General features: G+C 47.3%; 2 protein-coding genes across 9 annotated transcripts in view; one reads left to right on the top strand and one right to left on the bottom strand.

Annotated features, from left to right (window-relative positions):
* The window catches only part of PDE1B (phosphodiesterase 1B), a 37,729-nt gene extending 31,241 nt beyond the window's left edge, over positions 1–6,488 (top strand). For all 5 annotated transcript variants that reach the window (XM_031937712.1, XM_031937711.1, XM_031937709.1 and 2 more), the window contains 9 exons: positions 255–355; positions 465–590; positions 816–917; positions 2,024–2,144; positions 2,638–2,719; positions 3,009–3,117; positions 3,506–3,606; positions 4,134–4,255; positions 4,957–6,488. In XM_031937712.1, the coding sequence (XP_031793572.1) occupies positions 255–355; positions 465–590; positions 816–917; positions 2,024–2,144; positions 2,638–2,719; positions 3,009–3,117; positions 3,506–3,606; positions 4,134–4,234 (843 nt within the window). In that variant the 3' untranslated portion in view covers positions 4,235–4,255; positions 4,957–6,488. The remainder of the gene's footprint in view (positions 1–254; positions 356–464; positions 591–815; positions 918–2,023; positions 2,145–2,637; positions 2,720–3,008; positions 3,118–3,505; positions 3,607–4,133; positions 4,256–4,956) is intronic.
* A 1,146-nt stretch (positions 6,489–7,634) lies between these two features.
* Positions 7,635–21,284, bottom strand: PPP1R1A (protein phosphatase 1 regulatory inhibitor subunit 1A). Of its 4 annotated transcripts, none has more exons than XM_031937706.1 (7): positions 21,210–21,284; positions 20,793–20,906; positions 11,965–12,025; positions 10,600–10,637; positions 10,385–10,448; positions 9,390–9,554; positions 7,635–8,198 (listed from the first exon to the last, which is right to left on the bottom strand). In XM_031937706.1, exons 2-7 carry the CDS (start codon positions 20,874–20,876, stop codon positions 7,996–7,998), a joined length of 615 nt encoding a protein of 204 aa, XP_031793566.1. In that variant the 5' UTR covers positions 20,877–20,906; positions 21,210–21,284; the 3' UTR covers positions 7,635–7,995. The 4 variants fall into 4 exon arrangements, with proteins under 4 accessions (XP_031793566.1, XP_012407027.1, XP_031793568.1 ...); XM_012551573.3 differs by lacking the exon at positions 21,210–21,284 and adding an exon at positions 8,887–8,993 and having other exon boundaries at positions 8,088–8,198; positions 20,793–21,146; XM_031937708.1 differs by lacking the exon at positions 21,210–21,284 and adding an exon at positions 8,683–8,780 and having other exon boundaries at positions 8,111–8,198; positions 20,793–21,171.
* Positions 21,285–21,597: the final 313 nt, after the last annotated feature.

Raw genomic sequence — 21,597 nt, 5'->3', positions numbered from 1 at the left:
GTGGTAAGTTTCTGAAACAAAATTGCATTAAAACTTTTGGGTCCTCTGGTGTAAAATGCAAACAATTATTAGTTGTTGTACTGTTCCTTAATGTAAAAGTGGATCTTCCAGAAGGAAATCAAGGTGGTTGAGAGTTTTGCCTGGGGCCTGGAAGAAGGGATGTTGTGGAAGGTAGCCTGAAGGTTAGCGCCTGCCGGCCTCCCCAGGTCCCCAAGACCTGATTTCTCTCCCCCCGTTTTCTCCTCTCCCTTCAGCACTGCCTGTCCGAGATCGAGGTCCTGGCCATCATCTTTGCTGCCGCCATACATGACTATGAGCACACAGGCACCACCAATAGCTTCCACATCCAGACCAAGTGAGGGGCCACTAAGGGTGGCTGAGGGAAGGAGAGCAGGGAGGGTAAAGGCTTTGGGAGCACTCCCTTCGAGGGCAGGGGGCTGATGCGGATGACCTTTGGCACCTAGGTCAGAATGTGCTATCCTGTACAACGACCGCTCAGTGCTGGAGAATCACCACATTAGCTCCGTCTTCCGAATGATGCAGGATGATGAGATGAACATCTTTATCAATCTCACCAAGGATGAGTTTGTGTGGGTGACCACTTCTCCTCCCTCTTGGAAATGCTTAATTCAGACCCCTTTCCCTTTTCCCTCCTCTGCCCTTGTTTTTATCCTGAGTCCAGGACTTGGAGAGAGAGAGCTCTCCATCAAGGTCAAATGATCTGTCCCTTCTTTTGACTCATTTCCCAGCCCTTCTCCCCCATCCTTTCCCCCCCAGCCTCCCAGGCTCTGAAACCTGTCTGTCTTGTTGCACAGAGAGCTTCGATCCCTGGTCATCGAGATGGTGCTGGCCACAGACATGTCCTGTCACTTTCAGCAGGTTAAGTCCATGAAGACTTCCCTGCAGCAGCTGGAGAGGTGGGCTAACGGGAGGGGAGGGAGCTCGGGTCGGAGCGCTGTTTCATGTCGTGTCTGGCCATTCACCCGCAGAGACGTTGCATTCTGTGGGAAAATGTCCACGACATACATGTATGGAATATGTGGGCATCTGAGTGTGGGCAAATGGGCTGGGGAGGTCCTGGGCTGGGAGAGCTGAGTTTCAGTCTCATCTTCCCCACACAGTGACCATTCTCATAAAGGCCCAGTGGTGACACATAAAAACATTCTAGAAATGCAGGACTGTAGTATTACTATTGGTTTTGCCTAAATATATGTGTGATTATTTTGGGTGCAAAATTAAACAGTACATGGGTCTTTCATCTGGGGACCAATTTTTTGCCCCTTTTTTGTACCTCTAGTACCTGGGACAGTGCCTAGCACACAGTAGGTGCTTAATAAATGTTTGTTGATTGATTATATATGTGTATGTAAGAATGTGAGAGCTATCAGGTAAAGTATTAGAAAAATCTGACTTCAAATCTGACTTCAAACACTTACTAACCTTGTAAACATGAGCAGGTCATTTAATTTTGTTTGCCTCAGAGAAATCCTTGGGATAGAAGTGATCTGCATTGTTGAAAGGAGTTTCTACACTGGTAATTCCCGACCAAATGGAATTATAGATGCTTTTTGTGTTAGACAATAAGAAAACAATCTGAGCTTGTGATGCACAGATCCTGAGTATATGTTATATACACTCCCATGCATATATGCACAGTTATTTATACACAATACATGTATACAATGCACATATAGACTTATGTAAATATACTTGGGGGCACACACATATATGCACATTTGTGCACAAGACATGTATACAATGCACAATAGACATATATAAATATACTCATAGTCACACATGTGTACATGTACACATGACTAAATATGTGTATATTATGCATATATATTATATTTAATTCTGTGTGTGGACACTCTTCTGGTCTGATTTTGTTAGTATGAAGAGGTTCCCAAAGATCTATGATGTTTCCTATTTGAGTATGTGTCTGGGAGTGGGGTCCTGAGGTTGTGTGAGAATGGGAGTCCTAGAATTTCTTCTCAAGAAAGGCCCATCTTTCACCCCTCAGGATTGACAAGTCCAAGGCCTTGTCCCTCCTGCTCCATGCTGCTGATATTAGCCACCCTACCAAGCAATGGTCAGTCCATAGTCGGTGGACCAAGGCCCTCATGGAAGAATTCTTCCGACAGGTATGTGATCAACATGGCTGTTCTATTTCTCTGTCTCTCTGTTACAGGAACTTTCTTTTGCCCATACTAAAAAAGAAATGAAAGGGAGAAAAGAAGCAGGAAAATGAGGGTGGTGGGGGTTGTCTGAGCTTTTCAATTGAATTTTGATCCCAAGTTCCTTTCCACCCTCTGTATCTTTATAGGAATATCCATTCTCCTTCTAATTGTTCTTTCAGGATTGAATACTCATCAATGGGAATAAACATGATTACTCTGCATATTCAGAAACAATAATAACTGGGCTCTTTTAAATATTACTTGAATATCTTAAATTTTCAAATGAAGGGCACAGAAGTTGCTCTGAAGCTCCTCTTTTCCTTTTCCATGGTTCCCTCCCCAACCCTATCCCTGAATCCTTGACCTTGCCTCCCAGTGACCCCTAGTTTATACCTGGAAAAAGCCTCAGATTAGCCTTCAATGTCCTATCTCCCCCTACCTCCCCTCTTTCTCCTAGGGGGACAAAGAGGCAGAGCTGGGCCTGCCCTTCTCCCCACTCTGCGACCGAACTTCCACCCTGGTGGCTCAGTCCCAAATCGGTGAGTGACCACCAGGCTTTGCAGGAAGGAGAGGTTGGGGGGTGGGAGGTGGTAGTAGGGGAAAATGAAGGCCAGGGCTGGGACATCCTGAAGCCAGGGCCAGACAATTTCTAAACCTTACCTGACTTCACCTGAGCCATGTGAAATAGGGCTTTGTGGGGCTGATTGATTATTAAGTCTTCTTGTATGGGAAGTCCCTAGTCCCTGCTTTGAATTGAATCGGCACCATCACCACACCCTTCATTCACTGGTTCTTTTCCCTGATCTTTTCTCTGCCCTACTCCTGCAGGATTCATTGACTTCATTGTGGAGCCCACTTTCTCTGTTCTGACTGATGTGGCTGAGAAGAGTGTTCAACCTTTGGTTGATGAGGGTTCCAAGCCAAAGCCAAAGCCTAGGTGAGGGCTACTGGGAGGAACCTTCAGTGTCCAGCTCTCAAGGGATGTCTGGGGCCTTTGGCTTTGACTGTTAGGGAGGCCCATAGAGAAGGCAGGTAGCTCGGAAGACACAGGGGTCAAATTCATTATTGCCCTAATAACTGATTTCTACTTCTATTATTTTTTGGTCTCTTCTCCTCCCCTCCCCTTTCCTCTTGGCCCTTGTCAGGGGTGGGGAAGAGCAATGAGCCAGAAAGTACTCTCCCGTTCATTTGGTGCTGGGGCCAACATTGAGGGAGTCATCCAAGATCCATGGGACTGGTTGGGGGGGGGCGATAAGGGGAAGAGATTTCTGTCTAGGTTGGGACTCCCCCTCCATGTGGTGTCAGCCCTCTCTGGATGGTTCTAGGGAACCGGGTGACCTCAACCCTGACCTGGTCAGCTTTCGTACCACCTGGTCCAAATACATTCAGGAGAACAAACAGAAATGGAAAGAACGAGCTGCTAGCGGTAGGTATCAGGTCCTGGTTGGGGGAGGGAAACAGGAGAGAAAAGGAAGTGGGGCTAATATTGATTCTACTCTTCCTTAAACTGAGGGCGGGGGAGAGGTTTAGCTCTTCTGGGATCCTAGTTGCCTTGCCCCCTTCCCCATCTAAGTGGGAGGGCAGAACAAGAGGCAATGCTTTGCAAATGAAATAGGAGACAGTCGAGCTGGATTATAGGAAGGGGACAGTCAAGATACCATGAACATATTACCAATAATAGCTAAAGATTCACCAAGCGCCCTTCAGTCAGCCTGGTGAGGTGGTTATTGAAGTCTTATTGTCTGCTAGTTTCAAATGGGGAAACGGACCCCAGGGAGGGGTGGCCACAGGATGAGGACTGAGCAGATTTTTAAGCTGCTGGAAGGATTGTCTCCTATGGGACATAGGTTAGATAGGTACCTATCTAACCTCCTAGAAGGGAGGTAGATGAAGAGGCCATGGTCTGAGACTTGGGAAGGAAGAGTATCCCCCTCTCACCCATCCCTGCCTCAGGCATCACCAATCAGACTTCCATCGATGAGCTGTCCCCGTGTGATGAGGAGGCTCCTTCATTGCCTGCCGAGGAGCTCAACCAGAATGGGAACCTGGATTAGCTGCCTGGGCCCCTGGCTCAGGTGAGCACAAGGGGAGGAGGGGGGGGGGTTCAGCCAGTGGCAGGACTGAGAATCTCTTGGAAAAGACCTCTGCCTCTCACCAAATGTTAGATTTAAGTCCTTTATTTTGCAAAAGCCGAGGTCCAGAGCACTGCAGCACAGCAGAGTATTAATGATTGCTTGCATATAGCACAGTAAGATTTGCACAGCACATAACATGGCATCTCTGGGAGGCGAGGGTTGTCTGTTTTATCCATGAGGAAATTCGGACACTGAGGGAAGTGATAGTCCAAAGTCTGAAGCAAGATTTGAGTCTAATCCTGCTGATTTGGAGCCCACTGGGTGGTCCCTTAGCTGAATGACTGTCCGAGGTCACAGAGCAGGTTAGGGGCAGAATCCCCAGGGGTCCTGGTTCTCAGGCTGGTGGTCCTTCCCATCACCACACAGCAATTCCCATTTCCATGGAGGATGGGGCTCAGATTTTAGCAAAAACTTCCCTGAGGAGGAAGTTAAGGAAAGCCAGAGGACAGATTAGAGCAAATGAGGGAGAGTCTCCTTCCTCATTTCCCCCTGACCCCCATTATAGGTGAGATCTCAGGCTGCAAGCAGCAGGGATTGGGTGAGATGGGGTCCCTGTCCACATGAGCCAGAAGGGAGGTGACTGGGGTTGGAGGAGAATGTGGAAGATGGGATCACTTTAGCATTCTCTCTTTGCCTCTCAGGTTTTAATGTAGCCCAAAGTCGTTGACGCCATCAGCACCACTCACTGGGACTGGCTCCCTCGAATGACAGATGGATCTGAGGCAGGGAAACCCGAGGGCGAAGAGAGCAGATGGATGACCCTAAAGGCCAAATGTCAGAAATTGTGGGGTTGGGGGAAGGGGACATTTGGGCCTGGGCTTGAGCCTGCCATTCCCTACTAGGAAGCCCCTTGCCATCCCCCATAATGGGGTACACTTTCCTCTCAGGCAGTAGAACCCAGGGAGCTTTGTCCAATTCCTCTTCCTCTGGACTTCTCCCCTCCCTCCCAAATATCCAGGTGTCTTCTTGTGGGGGAGAAGCTTTCTGGACTGTCTCCCACTCCAGGAATTGGGGTGGGAAAAATCAGTAATGCCAGCCCCCTCCAGTGCAATACTCTTCTTGCCTCCAAGTTTCTGAGCAATACATTTTGGGGGTCCCCTTGGGACTCCCATCCCAGATCTTTGCTGGCAGGTCTGGGCCCCAGTTTCCTCCCTCCCCCTGGGAGGAGCCAGAGCAGGACATGTGGGTCTCTGAAAGCTGGGGAGGGAGATGGTTTTCTCAGTTTCCCTCATTCACCAGGCTCCTGAAGAAGATGGCTTTCTACCTTTCCCTCCAAGTTGTTCTGACCCAGGTCCTTCTCTTCTCCTCCACCCCAATACCTTCTACTCCTGCCCTCATTTCCCAGGTATCTCTCTTCCTCCTGCCCATTTTGAATGTGATTCTGGAGCCGGGGGAGAGATAGCTGTCCACGTACATGGGGGCACCCCAGGGGCTTCAGCAGCATGAGAACGGCTGGGGACCCAACTCCTATTTGTATGACTTTTCCCTACATCGAGTCCAACATACCGCTCTCCCCAACATCAGACAACCTGGTTGGGGTGGGGGCAGCTTCCCTCCGACCAACGTCTGTAAAGTGCTTTGAGACTTCCCTGACACAAATCCCCTGTGAGAACACCTTCAAACAGCACAAGCTCTAATGCTCTCTGTACCATTGAGGGAAAGTGACTGGGCAGCTCCTGACAGGCAGGGCCACCCTGAATGGGGGTGACCCAGGGCTTGGATGGGCTGGTGTTTGTGTAACGGGAAGGGGGATGTGCAACCCAAAAATCCACAACTGATGACAGACCCAGGCACGATATAATCAGTTCCCGGGCCCACTCCCCTCTCCCAAATGGTTACCCATCTTGGGATGGTAATCTGGGGTAACCATCGGTGGGGGATGAGTGGGCTTGGGGAAAGTGCCCCCCTCTTCTTCCCTCCTCTCATCCCCAAGAGAAAAACCAAATTTGAGGTGACCCTGCCCTCTGTGTAAATACTGCTCAGCACATCCGTACAGTGGGCTGTGTTCCATGTGTCTTGTATCCACCATGGTTTCTTCAACATGCTGGCCTCCCTTCCTGCCCCAGCACCCTCTCCTACCTGGGGACTGGGGACAGAGGCGCATGTGACTCTCCCCACCCCCTCCTTGCAGACCACTGCTACATCCAGAGACCAATAAAGGAGGGAGACAGGGTCTGATGTTGCCTTCGTCTTTCAGTCTGGGGGGCTGGGTGTGGGAGAGGGGGTAGATAAGGAGACAGGGGAGTAGGGATTGGGTGAAGGGCGGGGCGGTTTTCACTCGTGGTCCTGAAGAGATGGCCTAGATTCCGGGGAAGAAAGGAGGATGGTCCCGAGGAGTCGCTGTTTAGGGATCTGAAGGAAATAGCTGGACAAACTTATTATCCCACCCCCTGCCAACTTGTAGTCCAGGGGTCTTCAAACTTTTTAAACAGGGGGCCAGTTCACTGTCCCTCAGACTGCTGGAAGGCCGGACTATAGTAAAAAAAACTTTGTTTTGTGGGCCTTTAAAGAAACTTCATAGCCCTGGGTGAGGGGGATAATTGTCCTCAGCTGCTGCATCTGGCCCACGAGCCGTAGTTTGAGGACCCCTGTAGTCTAGTAGCTCCTGACAGGAGTCTTGGCCCAGGCTGTCTTTACAACACATTGTAAGGGAAACAACAGCAGCCTTGGTGGAATTGGGTCCGCATCTGGTCCCCTCGCTGTTACTGAGGGATTATGGACATCACTGAGCTTGCCCTTTCTGCCTGCATGGCCTACTTCACGGGGCCATTGTGAAGAAAGCTCTTTATAAGCTGCTGAAAATCACAGGGTAAATCATTTGATCTCTCCTCCTACCCAACTAGAGGCACCTAAGGTGGAGACCTTGAGCCTGGTTTTATGGAGGTGATTTTGAGGACACTGGCTTCATTTCTTTGATTCCTTTCATGTCTTGGAGAGTGGAAGGGGCTGTTTGTGGGATTATGTCTTAAAATCCAGAGCCTGGAAAGCCTATCCACTTGATCATCCCCCTTGGCTTCCATGCTGGTCATCTCTGTTACTCAGAGGGATGGAGAAAGTTGGAGGTCAGTAACAGTCTCTAAATCATGGCTGGTTGGAACCTGGGCTGACACAGGTACCTACCCACCCAAATACTCCCCCCCCTTTTCAGAGCCCTGGCCGGGACCCATAGAATTGTGGAATCTTGGAGTCAGAAAGGGTCTTAATGACTACCTTGTTCATCTTCTATCTGAAACATGAATCACCGGGGCAGCTGGCCAAGAGAAGAGGTGCTGATCAGCCCACAAAGTGGGTGACAGCGGCTAACTGATTTGGGAACTTGGTCTCCCTTGCTGGGGATGCTAGAGACACCTCCTGGATTTATACAAGGAAGGAAGGATGTCATGTCGACTTTTGGTCACCAGAGGGAGGCCCCAGCTTGGTTATTGGAAGACCAGCTTTCTCCTTAACACTGCAAAGTGGCTGCCCAGTGATTCCCAAGGTCATTTTGACCTCTCTCCTGCTTTGGGGCCCAGGGCCCAGCCTGTTTTCCAAAATGGCCAGGGAGACAAGTTTCATGGGTGTTCCCCTAGCAAATGGATAACTCGGGTGTGAAATCCTCATCCCTCTGGCTGTGAAATAAAAGCTGACCTTTGTCTTCTGGCTTGAGTGACAGGGCTGTCTCCGCAGTCCCAAGAGGCTTGCTAAGAGGAGGGGGAAGGGAGACAAGAACACTGGAGGCCCTTATATCTGGGAAAGAAAAAAGGCACCAAAGGCCCAACACCAAATTTATCACTTTTTAGAAACAAGAGTTTTCCCCCAGAAGTGAAGAAAGAAGAAAAGAACCAGCATTTGTGGGGGCTCCAGCCCCGGTTTCGATTCCTGGTCAGCTCCGTGGCCCATGGACCTGTGGGGGTGGGGAGAGGGAGACAGTGAGTTAGGGGCTGAGGAATCACTTTCTCTGGAGCTGTTGCCTGGATTGTTTTTCTGCTTTTGGACCCATATCTAATTCCCCTCCTTCCCGCTACAACTTTTGCTTAATTTCCTCTTAGTCCTCCCACTTGTTTCACCCCAGGGAAGACCAGAAAATTGGACATTCTGGGATTCAGAAGGTGGATCATTTTATTCATGTCCCTTTCCCCATCAGGACCCTTGCTAACCCACAGTCCAGGTGCTCTTTGGGTTCAAGTCCCTCCTTCCTCTTCCCCCCCCTCATTTTGTAAGATGAGAAAACTGAGGGCCAGCGAGATGAAATGATGGGCCCGAGGTCATTCAGCTGGTGAGCTACAGACCTGAGATTAGTGTTTGTGGTTGTGGATTTGGACCCAGCTCTCTCCACCCCCACACTTTCCACTATCCCACCAAAGCTTCCACAATTCTCTCTCTTTTACCTATTCCAGAGGCATCTTCTTGATGTCTAACCTGAATCCCTCCTGCTGTAGCTCCAGGCCACCTACTGTGGTTTGACCCTCAGTGGTGGTGTGGGCACCTAGAACACCCCATTCAGAGGCTGAAACCCATGGTTCCCTCCTTCCCTTCCCCAGCCCCCGCCGACCCTTCTGTTGGGGGAGCCTCCCAGCTCCAGGGCTTATTACCTAGTCTGCCCCCCTGGAGCCTGAAGCTTGTATATGAATTGTTGGTGCCTCTGAGCTACGTTCCTCACTGCCAGTCTCCTGGATCTTGGGGATGGATTCTGGAAGCCCTGGGGAAGGGAGAAGGGTCTGCCTTGGGGAGGGGCCTCGGGGAGACTGGGCCACTGCTGCTCCCGACTCCCCATCTCTCCTACCCTGAGCTCTGCAGAGAAGCCCAGCCTCAAGGAGGGCACGCTCACAAAGCGCTAACCTGGAGATTTTCCAGGAGAGAGGGCAGTGGATGGAGAGCTCAGACCTGGGGAGTTGGGGAACAGCTGCTAAGAATGATATGTAAATGAGATGAAAATGTATGTAAATCTCCCTGCAGTGCTGAAATACTTTGGCCTTGGGACCAGATCTCCCCTCAGCCCCCCTTTTAAAGGGAAATTTCTTTGTTCCTCCCACTCCCACAGGACTAGGAGACCAGGATGTCCCCCAAAATTAATCCCCTCCCATCATTCACATACTCTGGGCAGCTCCAGGGAGGCTCAGCTTTGAATCCATTTCTGAGTCCGCACTCTCAGGCCCGCAGGATTGCTGTGTTTCTTCACTCTCAGCTGCTGCTGCCTCCGTTTCTTCCCCCTGCTGATTCTGCTGCTGTCCCAGGTGATGTTCCACCATCATTTGGAGCTCTTCAGAGAACGGGGAGGAACGCCATGGAAGGAAGACTATGCTGGATGTGCTCTCCCAGACTAACCCTTTAATCCATACCCACCCCACCCCCAAAATTCAGCAATTTGGAGATCCTGACCTCTTGGGAGGGGCCTCAAACTATGCTATTGGACCCCCTGAAATTCTTTCCTTTCCAGAGGATTGAAAAAAAGGCATGAAGTATCAACTAGAGTGGGAGAAACTGAATCAGATATTGGAAAGGACTTTGCTACACAGAAACAGAAAATAGAGGGAAGTAGTTTTGAGAACAGGAGAGATTCTCCTTGGATTGGGATGAATTATAAAGGATTACGGATTTTACATATATATATATATTATATATATAATATAATCCTTTATATATATACATGTTTATATGTATATACACATATTTATATGTATACACATATTTATATATATACATATTTATATATAAAAATGTCATACATGTATATGTATTATATTATATAAAGGTCATAAGGGATTATAAAATTCTGTAGGATTTAGTCTGAGAGAGAATATTGCTCAATAACCTCATTTATAGATGGGATAACTGAGGCCCCTCAAGAAGTGAAAAGTGTTGCCAAAAGAAGTGTTGCCAAGGAGAGGTGGAGAGATGGGGCCAATGATACTGCAGATTCTTTTTCCTGTCATGGGAATCATTTAAACAGGGGGTCTTCTTGTCCATTCCCGACCCTGTAACCCCACTTTCAGACAGAGCTCTACCTGCCTTGGACCTGGCAGATTTAAAGACCCCAAGGGAAGGAGCACAAGAGGAAATGCAAGGGGGTGAGAGGAGGGTCCCCCAAACCTTTCATCGTAGGCGTGGTCCGGGTCACCTTCTTCCTCTGCCTTGGAGACATGGACAGTGTGGACTGTAAGGGACACAGAATGAAGCTGGGACCTCGGATCCTGAGGCCTGTCCCTGCCCCTCCCTACCTGGGTTTAGCACCAGACCCCTGTCCATTGCATTATCCCCATGGCACAGAGAGAGGGATTTTGGTGGCATGTGGAGAATCCATTTACCTTGAACAGAGGATTTGGAAGTCGATCTTCATCGATCTCTGGGAAAGGAGTGATGGAGGAAGAAAAAATCATGGAAACAGAAGTTAACTAGAATTAGGAATCATTTAGTTCAGCTCTCTCATTTAACAAACAAGGAAACCAAGGCCCAAGAAAGGGACTCGTTCCAAGTCATGAAGTGGCTTGGTCAAGGATCCAGGCCTAGAACTCAGGGCTCCTGCCTGCCACCAGGACCCTACCTTTTCCACCATGTCTCGATGCCTCTAAAAGATGGTAAAAAAGGCAGTCAGTGGGCTTGCCACTAGTAGCAACCTTTGTGGTATCAGGTTTTGCTGGGGGTAGGATTGGCTCCTTCCTCCCAGAAACTCTTCCTAACTTCCTTTTCCAAGTTGCATTGCTCTTAAGCCTCAGGCCTGAAATCTGGGGTTCCCCCTTCTTCTGCCTTGGTCCCTATGTCTGGGACTCTTTTACCTGTCAGCTGGAGCTATGTGAACACCTACCAGTCCTTGCTGCTCTCTCCCCTTGGTGCCTAGGACAGGGCTCTGTTCACAGGCCAGCTTGGGCAGGGAATGGCAGGAGGGGATCAGACCTGGCTGGCACCCTGGGCTAGGATGCAGAGGATGACTTTGAAGCTGTTTTCTCAGTGGGTGGTGAAGCTCCAGTCTTACACTTCTCCTTTCCCTCTCTCCTGAAGAGGGTCCTTGGAGGAGACCTCAGTGACTTGGAGTCCAGCTCTTTCCTGCCCTCTCTCTTGTTATTTTTTTTACTCTTTATTCTCATGTATTTGGGAGCTGTGAGCCGGAGTAGGGAGAGGAGAGTCCCCCTCCCCCACAGATGTCACTGCCTCTCCTGGGAAAGGCGGGAAGGGGAGGAGCAGCAGTATCTTATACTTACTGGAGAAACCTAGTAGGCTGTTGCTGTGGTAACCAGCAAATCAGTTGACCAGCCCAATTCCTGGGGGTGCTGAGAAGGCAGGTGGTGCCCCTGCCTCTCCCACCTCTTGCTCTCATCACTGAGAAAGCAAAGGAAGTTTCCCTGCTAGCCCAGCCTGCTCAAGGCGCTCACCAAGACCTAGGATATTCCTTAATCTTATTTCTCTCACAGGAACTTGGTACCTCCTTCTATTCCTATGAAATATAAGCTTTCAGACCCCCCTCCAGTGCTTTTCTCAGTCCTGTACACCCTACCCCTCTCCCTCAGCTTTTAACCTATTCTTGAGGCTCAGGTACTTTACCCTCAACCAGGAGGTTCAGGAGCCCCCAGAATCCCACTTCCTAACTCCAACCCTCGCTTTCCCCTGGGATTTAGGTATCCTCTCCCACAGTGGGACCCAGATATCATGCTGTGTCCAGGGGGCTTCTGAGTTACCTGGAGATGACTGGTCACTGGTCAGCACAAGGGTGGCGGGGGTGGGACGACGCCTCCGGATCTGGGAGGGTACGAAAGAGGGGGAAGTGAAGTCTTGTCAGACAGACACTGTTGAGTCCTAGTGACCAGCAGTGCAGCACACGATGAATTGGACCACGGTCCATTTAATGTATACTCAATATGGCCCTGTCCAAGACACACACATCACACACACGTCTGCCTCGCACAACCCATAACAAAGAGAAGCCATGTGGAAGAATGGGGAGAGCCCCAGCTATGAAATGGGCTTGAGTCCCAGCTCTGCACTGACTATTGCAAATGCTTTAGACAAATTCATCTCTTCAGCTTCCTCCTTTGCAAATTGAGAGAATCTTACCTAAATGTCCTTTTCAGGTCTAAGTTGGCAATCCTATGATAACTCATGAAAGCTCTCTGAGCCTCAGTTGCAGTTTGTAAAATGGGAAAAACAATACTTAAACTATCCACCTTATACTACTTGCACTAGATTACACAATGTCAGTTGTGACAAATGAGACAAGTGATATCAACTGCTCCTACAAATTGTAAAGCACTCTAAATCATCTTTCATTATTAGTAATGGTGCTCCGAGGATCCCACAATCTATCTTCATACAACATGGTCCTTACCATGCTGCCTATAGGTCTGTATTTATAACCCTCCAATACCTTGTTTGCTAATGATATACCAGCCCTATCCCCAGGTTTATCGTCTCCTGAATCATCTGGAACCCTTCCTATTGCCTCAATTCTCCCTTCTTGGCTTTTGGCCTTTCCCTTCTCAGCAGTTGCATCAGTACAAACTAATGTCCAGGGATCGATGGCCAGAAATAACCAGGGAGATCATGATGTTTTTCCCACCAAGGAGAAACATGAACCTTGTGTGCCAGCATCTCTAGAGAGTCTCTACTTCGATAATGCTTCTATCTCAGGGATAACATGGGAGGAGATCCAAGAAGACCTCAAACAGGATAAATCAGCACCAGCCACTTTTCAGCTTATGTTCCTAGCCCAGGCACATTTTTTCTTCAAGTCTTTGCCAGGATCAATCTCCATAATCTTGTGTCTCATCTGGTTTCTGTCCTTTTTCCCTCAGTATTTTCAGTCCCAACTTCCATGACCACCTTTCAGATCCTTTCCCTAGATATCCTTTATATGTCTTCTAGTCTCTCTCCTCTAGTATCCCCAAACTCTCTCTAGCTCTCTTTTCCCCCAATTATCTCTTCAAACCCTCTTCCGCCAATGACCCCCAACCAAGGATCCTCCTCCTCCCGGTATCGTCCTCAGTTTTTCTTCTTTTTTTCCCCACTGCCACCATTAAACCTGACATTTTTCAGTGCCCTTTCAGTCTATTTTCTTTTCCTCTTGGCCACCTCTTTTGCTAGCATCTCTTATGCCTTTAATTTCTTCTTCGGTGTCATTCTTTCCTGCCTAGAAAAAGTGCTTGACCTTCTTCCTTAATGAGCCTTCAGTAACACCTGATGAGGCTTGCAGAAAGAACACAGGATCCTAAATGGTAACATATAACAGGGGCAGCTAGGTGGTGCAGTGGATAGAGCACTAGCCCTGAAGTCAGGAGGACCTGAGTTCAAATTTGGCCTCAGATACTTAACACTTCCTAGCTGCGTGATCCTGGGCGAGTCACTTAACCCCAACTGCCTCAGCAAAAAACCCCGAAAAACCTCCAACAATGATATATAACAATGTAGAAATATCACAGTGATATCTGCTTATATTTCATAATGTTTTCAGGTTTGTAAAGTGCTTAGACTACATATATCCTCATTTATTCCTCGTAAATAATCTTTTGGAGTAGGCAGTATGAGTTTCATTACACCCATTTTGTAGAAGGCAGTTATATGCCTTTCCCAAGGTCATGTCAGTAGTGTAAGACTTGAGGAGTCCAACCCAGGTCTTTTCAAACTCTAAGTCTAGTGCTCTTTCCATTGTATCAGGACCTTGGTTAGGGCACTGAGTGTGGCTGGGAAATCTTGTACCTTGCTCATGACCCTCTCATTCTCTTATAGTCACTGTAACAATCTCTTCTCAGACCTCACCCAAACTCCGGCTCCTTTGACAAGCTGCCCATAGGGCTGGCTAGTCTGAAAGTGACCCTTAGAGATGTAGATTTCTCATTTTCTTGGTACTATATTGGTGTGGAAGAATGAGAGAAAGAAAGGGGCTGGATAGAACTGGGAAGGGATTATTATCCAGTCTTGAGAGAAATTGGAGTGGGGAGGTGGTGTTGAGGTGAGAGCAAAGATTGTATCGTGAGTATTGACAAAATGACTATTCTGGACCAAGGTGCTGGGATACAAATACAAATGAATTTACATTTTCAAGTCTCTTAACAGTTTTGGATTCTTATCAGTATATATAGAATCTTCTTCCCATGCACAAAATGCCCTTTTGCTAGTTAGATGTTAGACAGAACTTCTCATGCAAAAAAGGGAGAATAATGGAGCAACTCAGGGGGAGTTGGAGAAGGAGTTGGGAGCTGTGGGGAATGTGAGATGAGGTGGTAATAAGACATTTCCTCTCCTTGGGGTCATATGCTTCTTTTATCAAATTCAATACCTGTTTCAATCTTCTTTTCTGTACAACTCATGTTGTTGTTATTCAGTCATTTTTCAGTCATGTCTGATCTTGTGACTATTCGGAATTTTCTTGGCAAAGATACCGAACTGATTTGCCATTTCCTTTTCTGTCTCATTTTATAGATGAGGAAACTGAGGCAAAAAGGATTAAGGGACTTTCCCAGTGTCACACAGCTACTGATCAACTCATGCCCTTTTACAAAGGAGACCTCAACATGTACATGTACACATTTACTTAATCTCAAGTACTTAACTTAAGTACTTGAATTTAAGTACACAGTTACTTAATCTGTTCATTTTATATGACCTATTCCTCCACTTTATCTCAGCCATACACAAAGATGGCCATACCCTTTCACCATCATTCTATCATTTTCATGCTCAAGAACTGAAATTCTTTGATCACAGCTTTCTGTCATTCCATCTTTTCCTATGTCTCACTCCCCTCATCTCCTCTTTGTCTTTATCATGACCTTCAATCTCGGTACCCCTCTGTATTGTGCCAGCCCACTCCCTCTACTCTGCTTTACTTCTCCCTTCCACATCTTTAGAGAACCAGTCCAATTTCACATCATTCTCTATTCTCCACTCCCTCACTCTCTTGTCTTACTGCTGTTTGTTCGTACCCTGACAAACGGAATTATTCCCCTACCATTTGTTTCCTCTTCTATTTATGCACTACTGAATGGAGCTGATGGAAAATTTGAAACCAACCACACTGCAAATTTATGTTATTTAATCTCTTAACTGGGCCCTCACTGAAGCAAGACAGCCCTTTTTCTCTTCCCTAATTCCTTCTCTATTCCACTTCCCACAGAGGCTTACCAAATCCTATCTTCTCTCCCACATTACCTCCCCTCCTCCCCTTAGCCAAGATGCTTTATTGAATATGACACTAATTGCTGAGAATTCTTTTCTCTCCTTCACATCTGACAAGTTGGCCTTTTCCTCTCACAACACCACGACTTCACTTCCCTCATTTTTCCTTTACCCCAGTCTTTGATGAAGATGCAGCCCTTCTTTTCATCAATGCCAAGCCTTTTAGATGACCCTTTGATCCTATTCTCTACTGCCTTTTCCAGAAGATTAATTCTATTATCATTACCTATTCTTAATAATTTTTCCCTTCCCCTATCTAAATCTCATTTCCTTGATGCCTTTAAATACACTCAACTCTCATTTACCCTTAGACAATCCCCATTAGGTCCCACCAACTTTCCTAACTTGCCTCCTATAGGTAGGGTGGGACAATGGAAAAGAACTATGTGAATCGGAGAATTTAGGTTGAAATCCATATTGCTTTATCTATTAAGGACTCTGTTTCTCGTTTTTAAAATGAGGGGGTTAGACTTGACACTCTCTGACTTACCATTTAGGTTCTATGGCAATGATGCTATGATCTTTTCATTCTCAGTTTAATTCCTTTGAAAAGCCATCTATATTAAATGCCTCCAGTCCACATGCTCTGAAACACCATACAATCTGCCTTCGGACCTCATTACTCAACTAAGGCTTCTCCCTCCCAAGTTACATATCTTAATTGTCAAATCTAATGATCTCTTCTCCATCCTTATTTTCTTTGACCCCTGTGCAGCATATGACACTGTTAACTGTTCTCTCTTTTGGGATATTTCTGAATTTACTGCTTCCTTCTTCTAATTTTCTGTTCAATTCTTTTCAGGCTCTTTTGCTGATTCATCATCAATGTCATATTTCTTAACTGTGAATGTACCCAAGGCTTTGTCCTGGGCTGTCTTCTATTTTCTTCCTGCACCCTCTCTTGGTGATCTCATCAGCTCCCATGGGTACAATTATCATCTCTATACTGATGACTATCAGTTCTAGTCTACTCTCTCTCTTGAGCTACAACCCTGCATCACAAACTGCTTTTTGGATGTTTCAAAGTGTATGTCTTTTGGGCATCTCAGACTTAATATGTCCAAAACATGTCATTATCTCTTTCCCTTCACTACTCCCTCCTGCCTCCTCCCAGACCTTGTTAATGTTCTGCATTTCAGCATTTTAGCATTTAAAACTCTTCACACCCTAGTCCTGTCCTAATTTTCCCCTCCTAAACTCTGAGTCTGCTAGCCATACTGGCCAAATCAATGTTCCATATTCACTGTATTCTCTCTTCTGTTTATCCCTAGACTATTTATCATGCCTGGAATTCACTCCCTCTTCCCTCTGCTTCTTGGAACCTTTGGTTTCCTTCAAGACTTAGCGTAAGTGCCACATTCTACATGAAGCTTTTTCTGATGACCCCTTTTTCTCCTCCTTCCCCAATTACTTTGATTTCAGTTTGCATATATTATGCATATATATGTATATATATGTTTGTTGTCTTCTGCATTTAGAATGTAAGCTCCTTGAGAGCAGGGACTGTTAGTTTTGTATCCTGATGATTTTGTACAGTGCCCAGGACATAGTAAACAGTTAAATGATTGTTGATTGATGGATGACATTTCAAGGTTTCTAACGAAACCAATCTGATTTATACATGTACCCATACAAACAGTCATAGGGTTAGTGGTACATCCATTTGTGTATCCTAAACTTGTGTATGAATGAGTTCTGGAGCCACTGAGGGATAATGGAAAAAATATTGGCGTTGGAGACAGAGGATCTGGATTGGAAAACTATATCCCCTCTCTACCTTGTCGCTTTCCTTTTTTCCTTCCCTTCTCTCTCTCTTTTTCTTTTTTCCTACTCCTTCTCTTCCTTTTTAGCCTCTTTGTCTTTTCCTTCTTTCTTTCTTTTTCTTTCCCTTTCTCTCTCCCTCCTCCCTTCCTCTCTTCTTTTTCCTTCTCTTTCTTCTTCTCCCTCTTACTTTCCTTTCCCTCCTTTCCCTCATAGAGCTAGAATTAGGTTTGGTCTTAAAAGGTCATTTTGTCAACTCCCTAATTTTGCTGATAAACTGAGACCTTAGGTTGAATGATTTATCCAAGGTCACTCAGGGAGTGACAAAGCCAAAGTCTGAACCAAAGTCTTCTAATTTTAGAATAATCTTTGCAAAAAATTCTAGATTTTGAGTAAGAGCATCTGAATTTAAATTCTAGCTCTTCTACTCACTACTTAAGATTTTGGGTAAGTCACTGAATTCAGTTTCCTTTGTAAAGTGAGAAGGTTGGACTGAAGCTTTGAGGTTCCCCTCTAGTTCCAAGTCTTGGGATCTCCATCTATTCTGCTCCTTAGCTCATGCCAGGAATCAATTTTATCCCTCCCCCTAAGCTCCCATTTCTTTAGTCCTTCTCTTCTTTCTGTGTCTGACTTAGGTGCTACCGCTGCCTTAGAGACTTTCTTGATCTCTCTACTCATCAGTTTTCCTAGCTAAAATTAAATTCTCAATTTCTAGAGTTCTTCTTACATACAGTCTGGGTCTTTGGTCCTTTGTAAACAGAGACTGTTACACTTATGTCTCCCCACTGCCCAGAGTGCTTGGCACATAGTAGACTACTTCAGCAAAGACTTCCCACTGACCTGAGCTATTCCATAGACTTACAAAGCTTCCTCAAAGCTCCCAGAAACTTCCAAGTCTGGATTTATGTCCAGATTAATCTGCAGATGGTTGGCAGGCCATGCGATGACTTTGAGGTCTTCTTCCTACTTTTTGCCTCATTGGACAGAGCCCACCAAATTCCTGAGTCCTTCCCCTAGATTTGTAGCCAGGAGACAAGCTTTAAATCTCTTGTAGTATCACTTAGTATCTGTGTGGCAATGAATAGGTCACTTTGGTGTCATGGAAAGGAGGTGGAATCTGGATTCAGAAGCAATGGATTGTATGACCTTGGACCAGTCTTTTGTATTGAGTTTTGTTACTTGTAAAATGAAGGAAATAGATTTTGAAATGATTATTTGACCTCTCTGGGTCTCAAAATCTAAAAAACCAGAAATAATTACACTTATGCTACTTGTTTTGTAGGATTGTAGTAAGGAAAAGGTTTTACAAACCAAAACATATTATATGTGTTATAATAATCATTTCCCTCCTAGACTGTCCCCTTAACTTAGCCAGCTATTCTCCTAAAAGCCTCAGGGTGGTACCCCAGCAGGAGAGAATGAAGTTAGACTGGAGGTAGAATTTTAAACTAAGAAGACACAGGTTTACTGAAGACTGGAAAGAGCTTCTCTCTCGGCTGGTTCCCTTTTTCATCTCCATCGGAGAGGGCCCTTAACCTGGCTGCTGCTTGTACCTTTGTAAATCCCCTCCCCTCCTCCTTTTCTTCCTCTCTCCAACCACACACACCTGCCTCCCCCAACCACAAACAAAGAATAAACCCATGACAGTGGGATGAAGAGACCAGCTGGAGGCAGATCATGTTAGTTCTGCCTGGCTCTCCACCCCCAACACACATGGTCTCTTATCACCAGTCCCCTCACTGTGAGCCAGAGGTCATCTTCTTTATCTCTGTATCTTTTGGGGAGTGGAAGAAAATAGATAGATGCTGGATTAGGGATAGAACCCTTCAGTTATCTTCCAGCCCCACCCTGGGGGAGTGTTCTTCCTGAGGCCTAATCACATATTTTGCAACTGGCATGGCTTATTCTATGGCTGGTAGAGATAAGTCTATGTAAGACTTGAATGTCTGGCCATCCATATGACACAGGGTTCTGTTCATCTCTCAGAGAAGGTGGGGAGGGGGCCAGAAAAGATTTGATCTTTCCCTTATGACCTCCCCACTTTTCCTGTGGGTATCTGGGGAATACCTGCTTTAGAGACTTAAAGAGAAGGAGGGGAAGGGAAGGAGAGTGGGAGAGGGCAATACTTCTCCCTTCACACATTTTGCCAAACAGCTGGAGCAGAAAGAACATTTTCCCTTCAGGGTCCTGGGGAGCACAGCTGGGAGTTTTTCCAGGTAAAGAGACCTCTAGACCCAACATAGAAAAGAGGGGTGATGAATGTGTCAGAAACTAGAACTTATATTGGATGGATCTGGGATTGAATTGACTGAGGACAATTCTGAGAGTCTTAGGGAGAGCACAGATTGGATACAAAACTAATAAACTGTGATTTTGTGATGTGTGTGTGTGTGTGTGGTGGGACTTCCACTTTACTTCCAATAGTACTGGCTGGAAGCCCTTTGCCAACACAATGGTCCCAGCCCTCCTCACCCTTTGGCCTCCTGTCCACTCTACCCTCCCACCCCCCTTCTCTCTGCCAGGCTGCTCCAAGCTAAAAATAGCTCAGGTCAGGCAACTCAAGGCCTCGCTATGTCACCTACTCTTTTGGCTAAATCCAGAGGTGGGGGAAGATCCCAGGGAACCAGGCATCATTTGCATGTAGCATCTTTCTCATCTGCATATTGTTTAACTCAGACCCTTGCACCCCCTCCCAAGGTTCTGTTTTTCATCACTCAAGGCCCATGAGAGCCTTTTTCTGCAGTAAGTCAATTATTCCTACCACCCTTTTGGGATGAGGATCCAGATGTTCATTTCTCTACCCTAGGAGAGGAGAACTTCAGAAGACAGACTACATCCCTCCTCAGAGCAGGCTGCCCAGTTCCCTGCTTACTCCAAGTCTTTGCCCCTCAATTCTCCTTCCCATCACTCTTTTCTTCCAGGACAAAAAGCTGGGGCTACATTTCTACCTCTTTCCTTTCCCCTTCTCCTTCAATAACCCCTCCTCGTTATTTTGGGTTTTCTCATCAACTTAATTCCCTCCTGGTTCCCTACACTTCCTGTGAAACTGCGGGAGACCCTTAGTCCCCCACCCAGTTCCTTTAAAAACCGGGGTAAGGTGGGAGGAGGGGCAGGGCAAACGAAGGGAAAGGGGTTGTAGGGACAGAACCAGCATCTTTCCTCCCATCCCCCTCCTCCCTCAACAAGGCTGGGGAGGGAGCTGGTCTGTGCCGTATGTCTCTGAGGGGGGAAGGCAGCGAGAAAAAGAGTGGGAGCGTCTGTCCATCTGTCTCACAACGGTCCAAATGGGTTTGTGGCTCTGAGTATATAGGAGGGATGGGGAGGGGGTCATCTGATTGTTAAACAGCAATTCTTTTCCATCACGCCCCTCCAGCATAGGGGTACAACAGTAGTCAGAGGGGACACGAGGGGCGCCCTCTCAGGACGATAGATCTTTTTGCTCCCCGACTTCCAGAAAGAGCAGAAGTCTCTATTCTTAGCTCTGTCCAGCCGAGTGTAGCCACTGCCTCCCCCGCCCTGGGGATGCTACTCCTCCCCGGGTCTCTCGGCCCAACAAAGCCTCCATGCTCCCCACCTGCTCCGCCGCCTCCGGGTCCAGGTGTGGCTCCAGTAGTGGGACAGTGAACTGGATCTTCCGGGGACTGTTGTCTTGCTCCATGGCTGGGGCGCCGGGGACACCTGGGTCCTTCTGGTGGAAGAAAGCCGGCGCTGCAGTGGAGGTGGGGGATGGGGCGGCTCCCGGAGCGCACGAGGGACTAGCCAGCTGCCTCTCGTTGGCTGCTTTTGCCCCTGGTCGCTGCCCTAGCAGCCGGCCCGGTCGCTGCTCCGGTTCTGCTCTGGGATCCTCACTCCCTGGGATTCAGCCGCAGCCGATTGGCTCCGTACCCCTTCCTCCCAGAACCCCCACCCGCCCCCAAATCTTAACCCTGTCGAGTCCGCGCCAACGGGGGTCACCACCAGGGTGCCACGGACTGGGGGTGTGGCCTTTTACCAAATAGTGGGTGGAAGGTAGAGGGCAAGAGCTTGGACGGGGACCCAGGAATATTTTGAGTCCAGCCAGGCGGAGCCCAAACCCGAGTATTTATCCAGGTTGGGCAGGGTTTTAAGGGGATATAGCTGGGGCTGGGGGCGGGGGCAGGAACCAATGGATAGTTAATAAATATCATTTAGGTCTTTATCCTAAGAAGATGCAAGACAAAAGGGGCTTTGATTTGTAGTAGGAACTGAGGTGAGACATTGGTGAGGACTTTCCATAAAGGGGCGGGGCTTTGTGTTTAGTTTTCTGAGATTTTTTCAAATATTGCTCTAAAGCAGAAAGATGGATGGGATGACCTCAGAAAGATCTGCTATCCTGTAGTATCACTCCCATGAAGAAGTAC

Source organism: Sarcophilus harrisii, chromosome 5 (genome assembly GCF_902635505.1).
Source record: "Sarcophilus harrisii chromosome 5, mSarHar1.11, whole genome shotgun sequence".
NCBI lineage: Eukaryota > Metazoa > Chordata > Mammalia > Dasyuromorphia > Dasyuridae > Sarcophilus > Sarcophilus harrisii.
The sequence above is the reverse complement of the archived record's forward strand: the minus strand, read 5'-3'. Positions and strand labels throughout refer to the sequence as shown.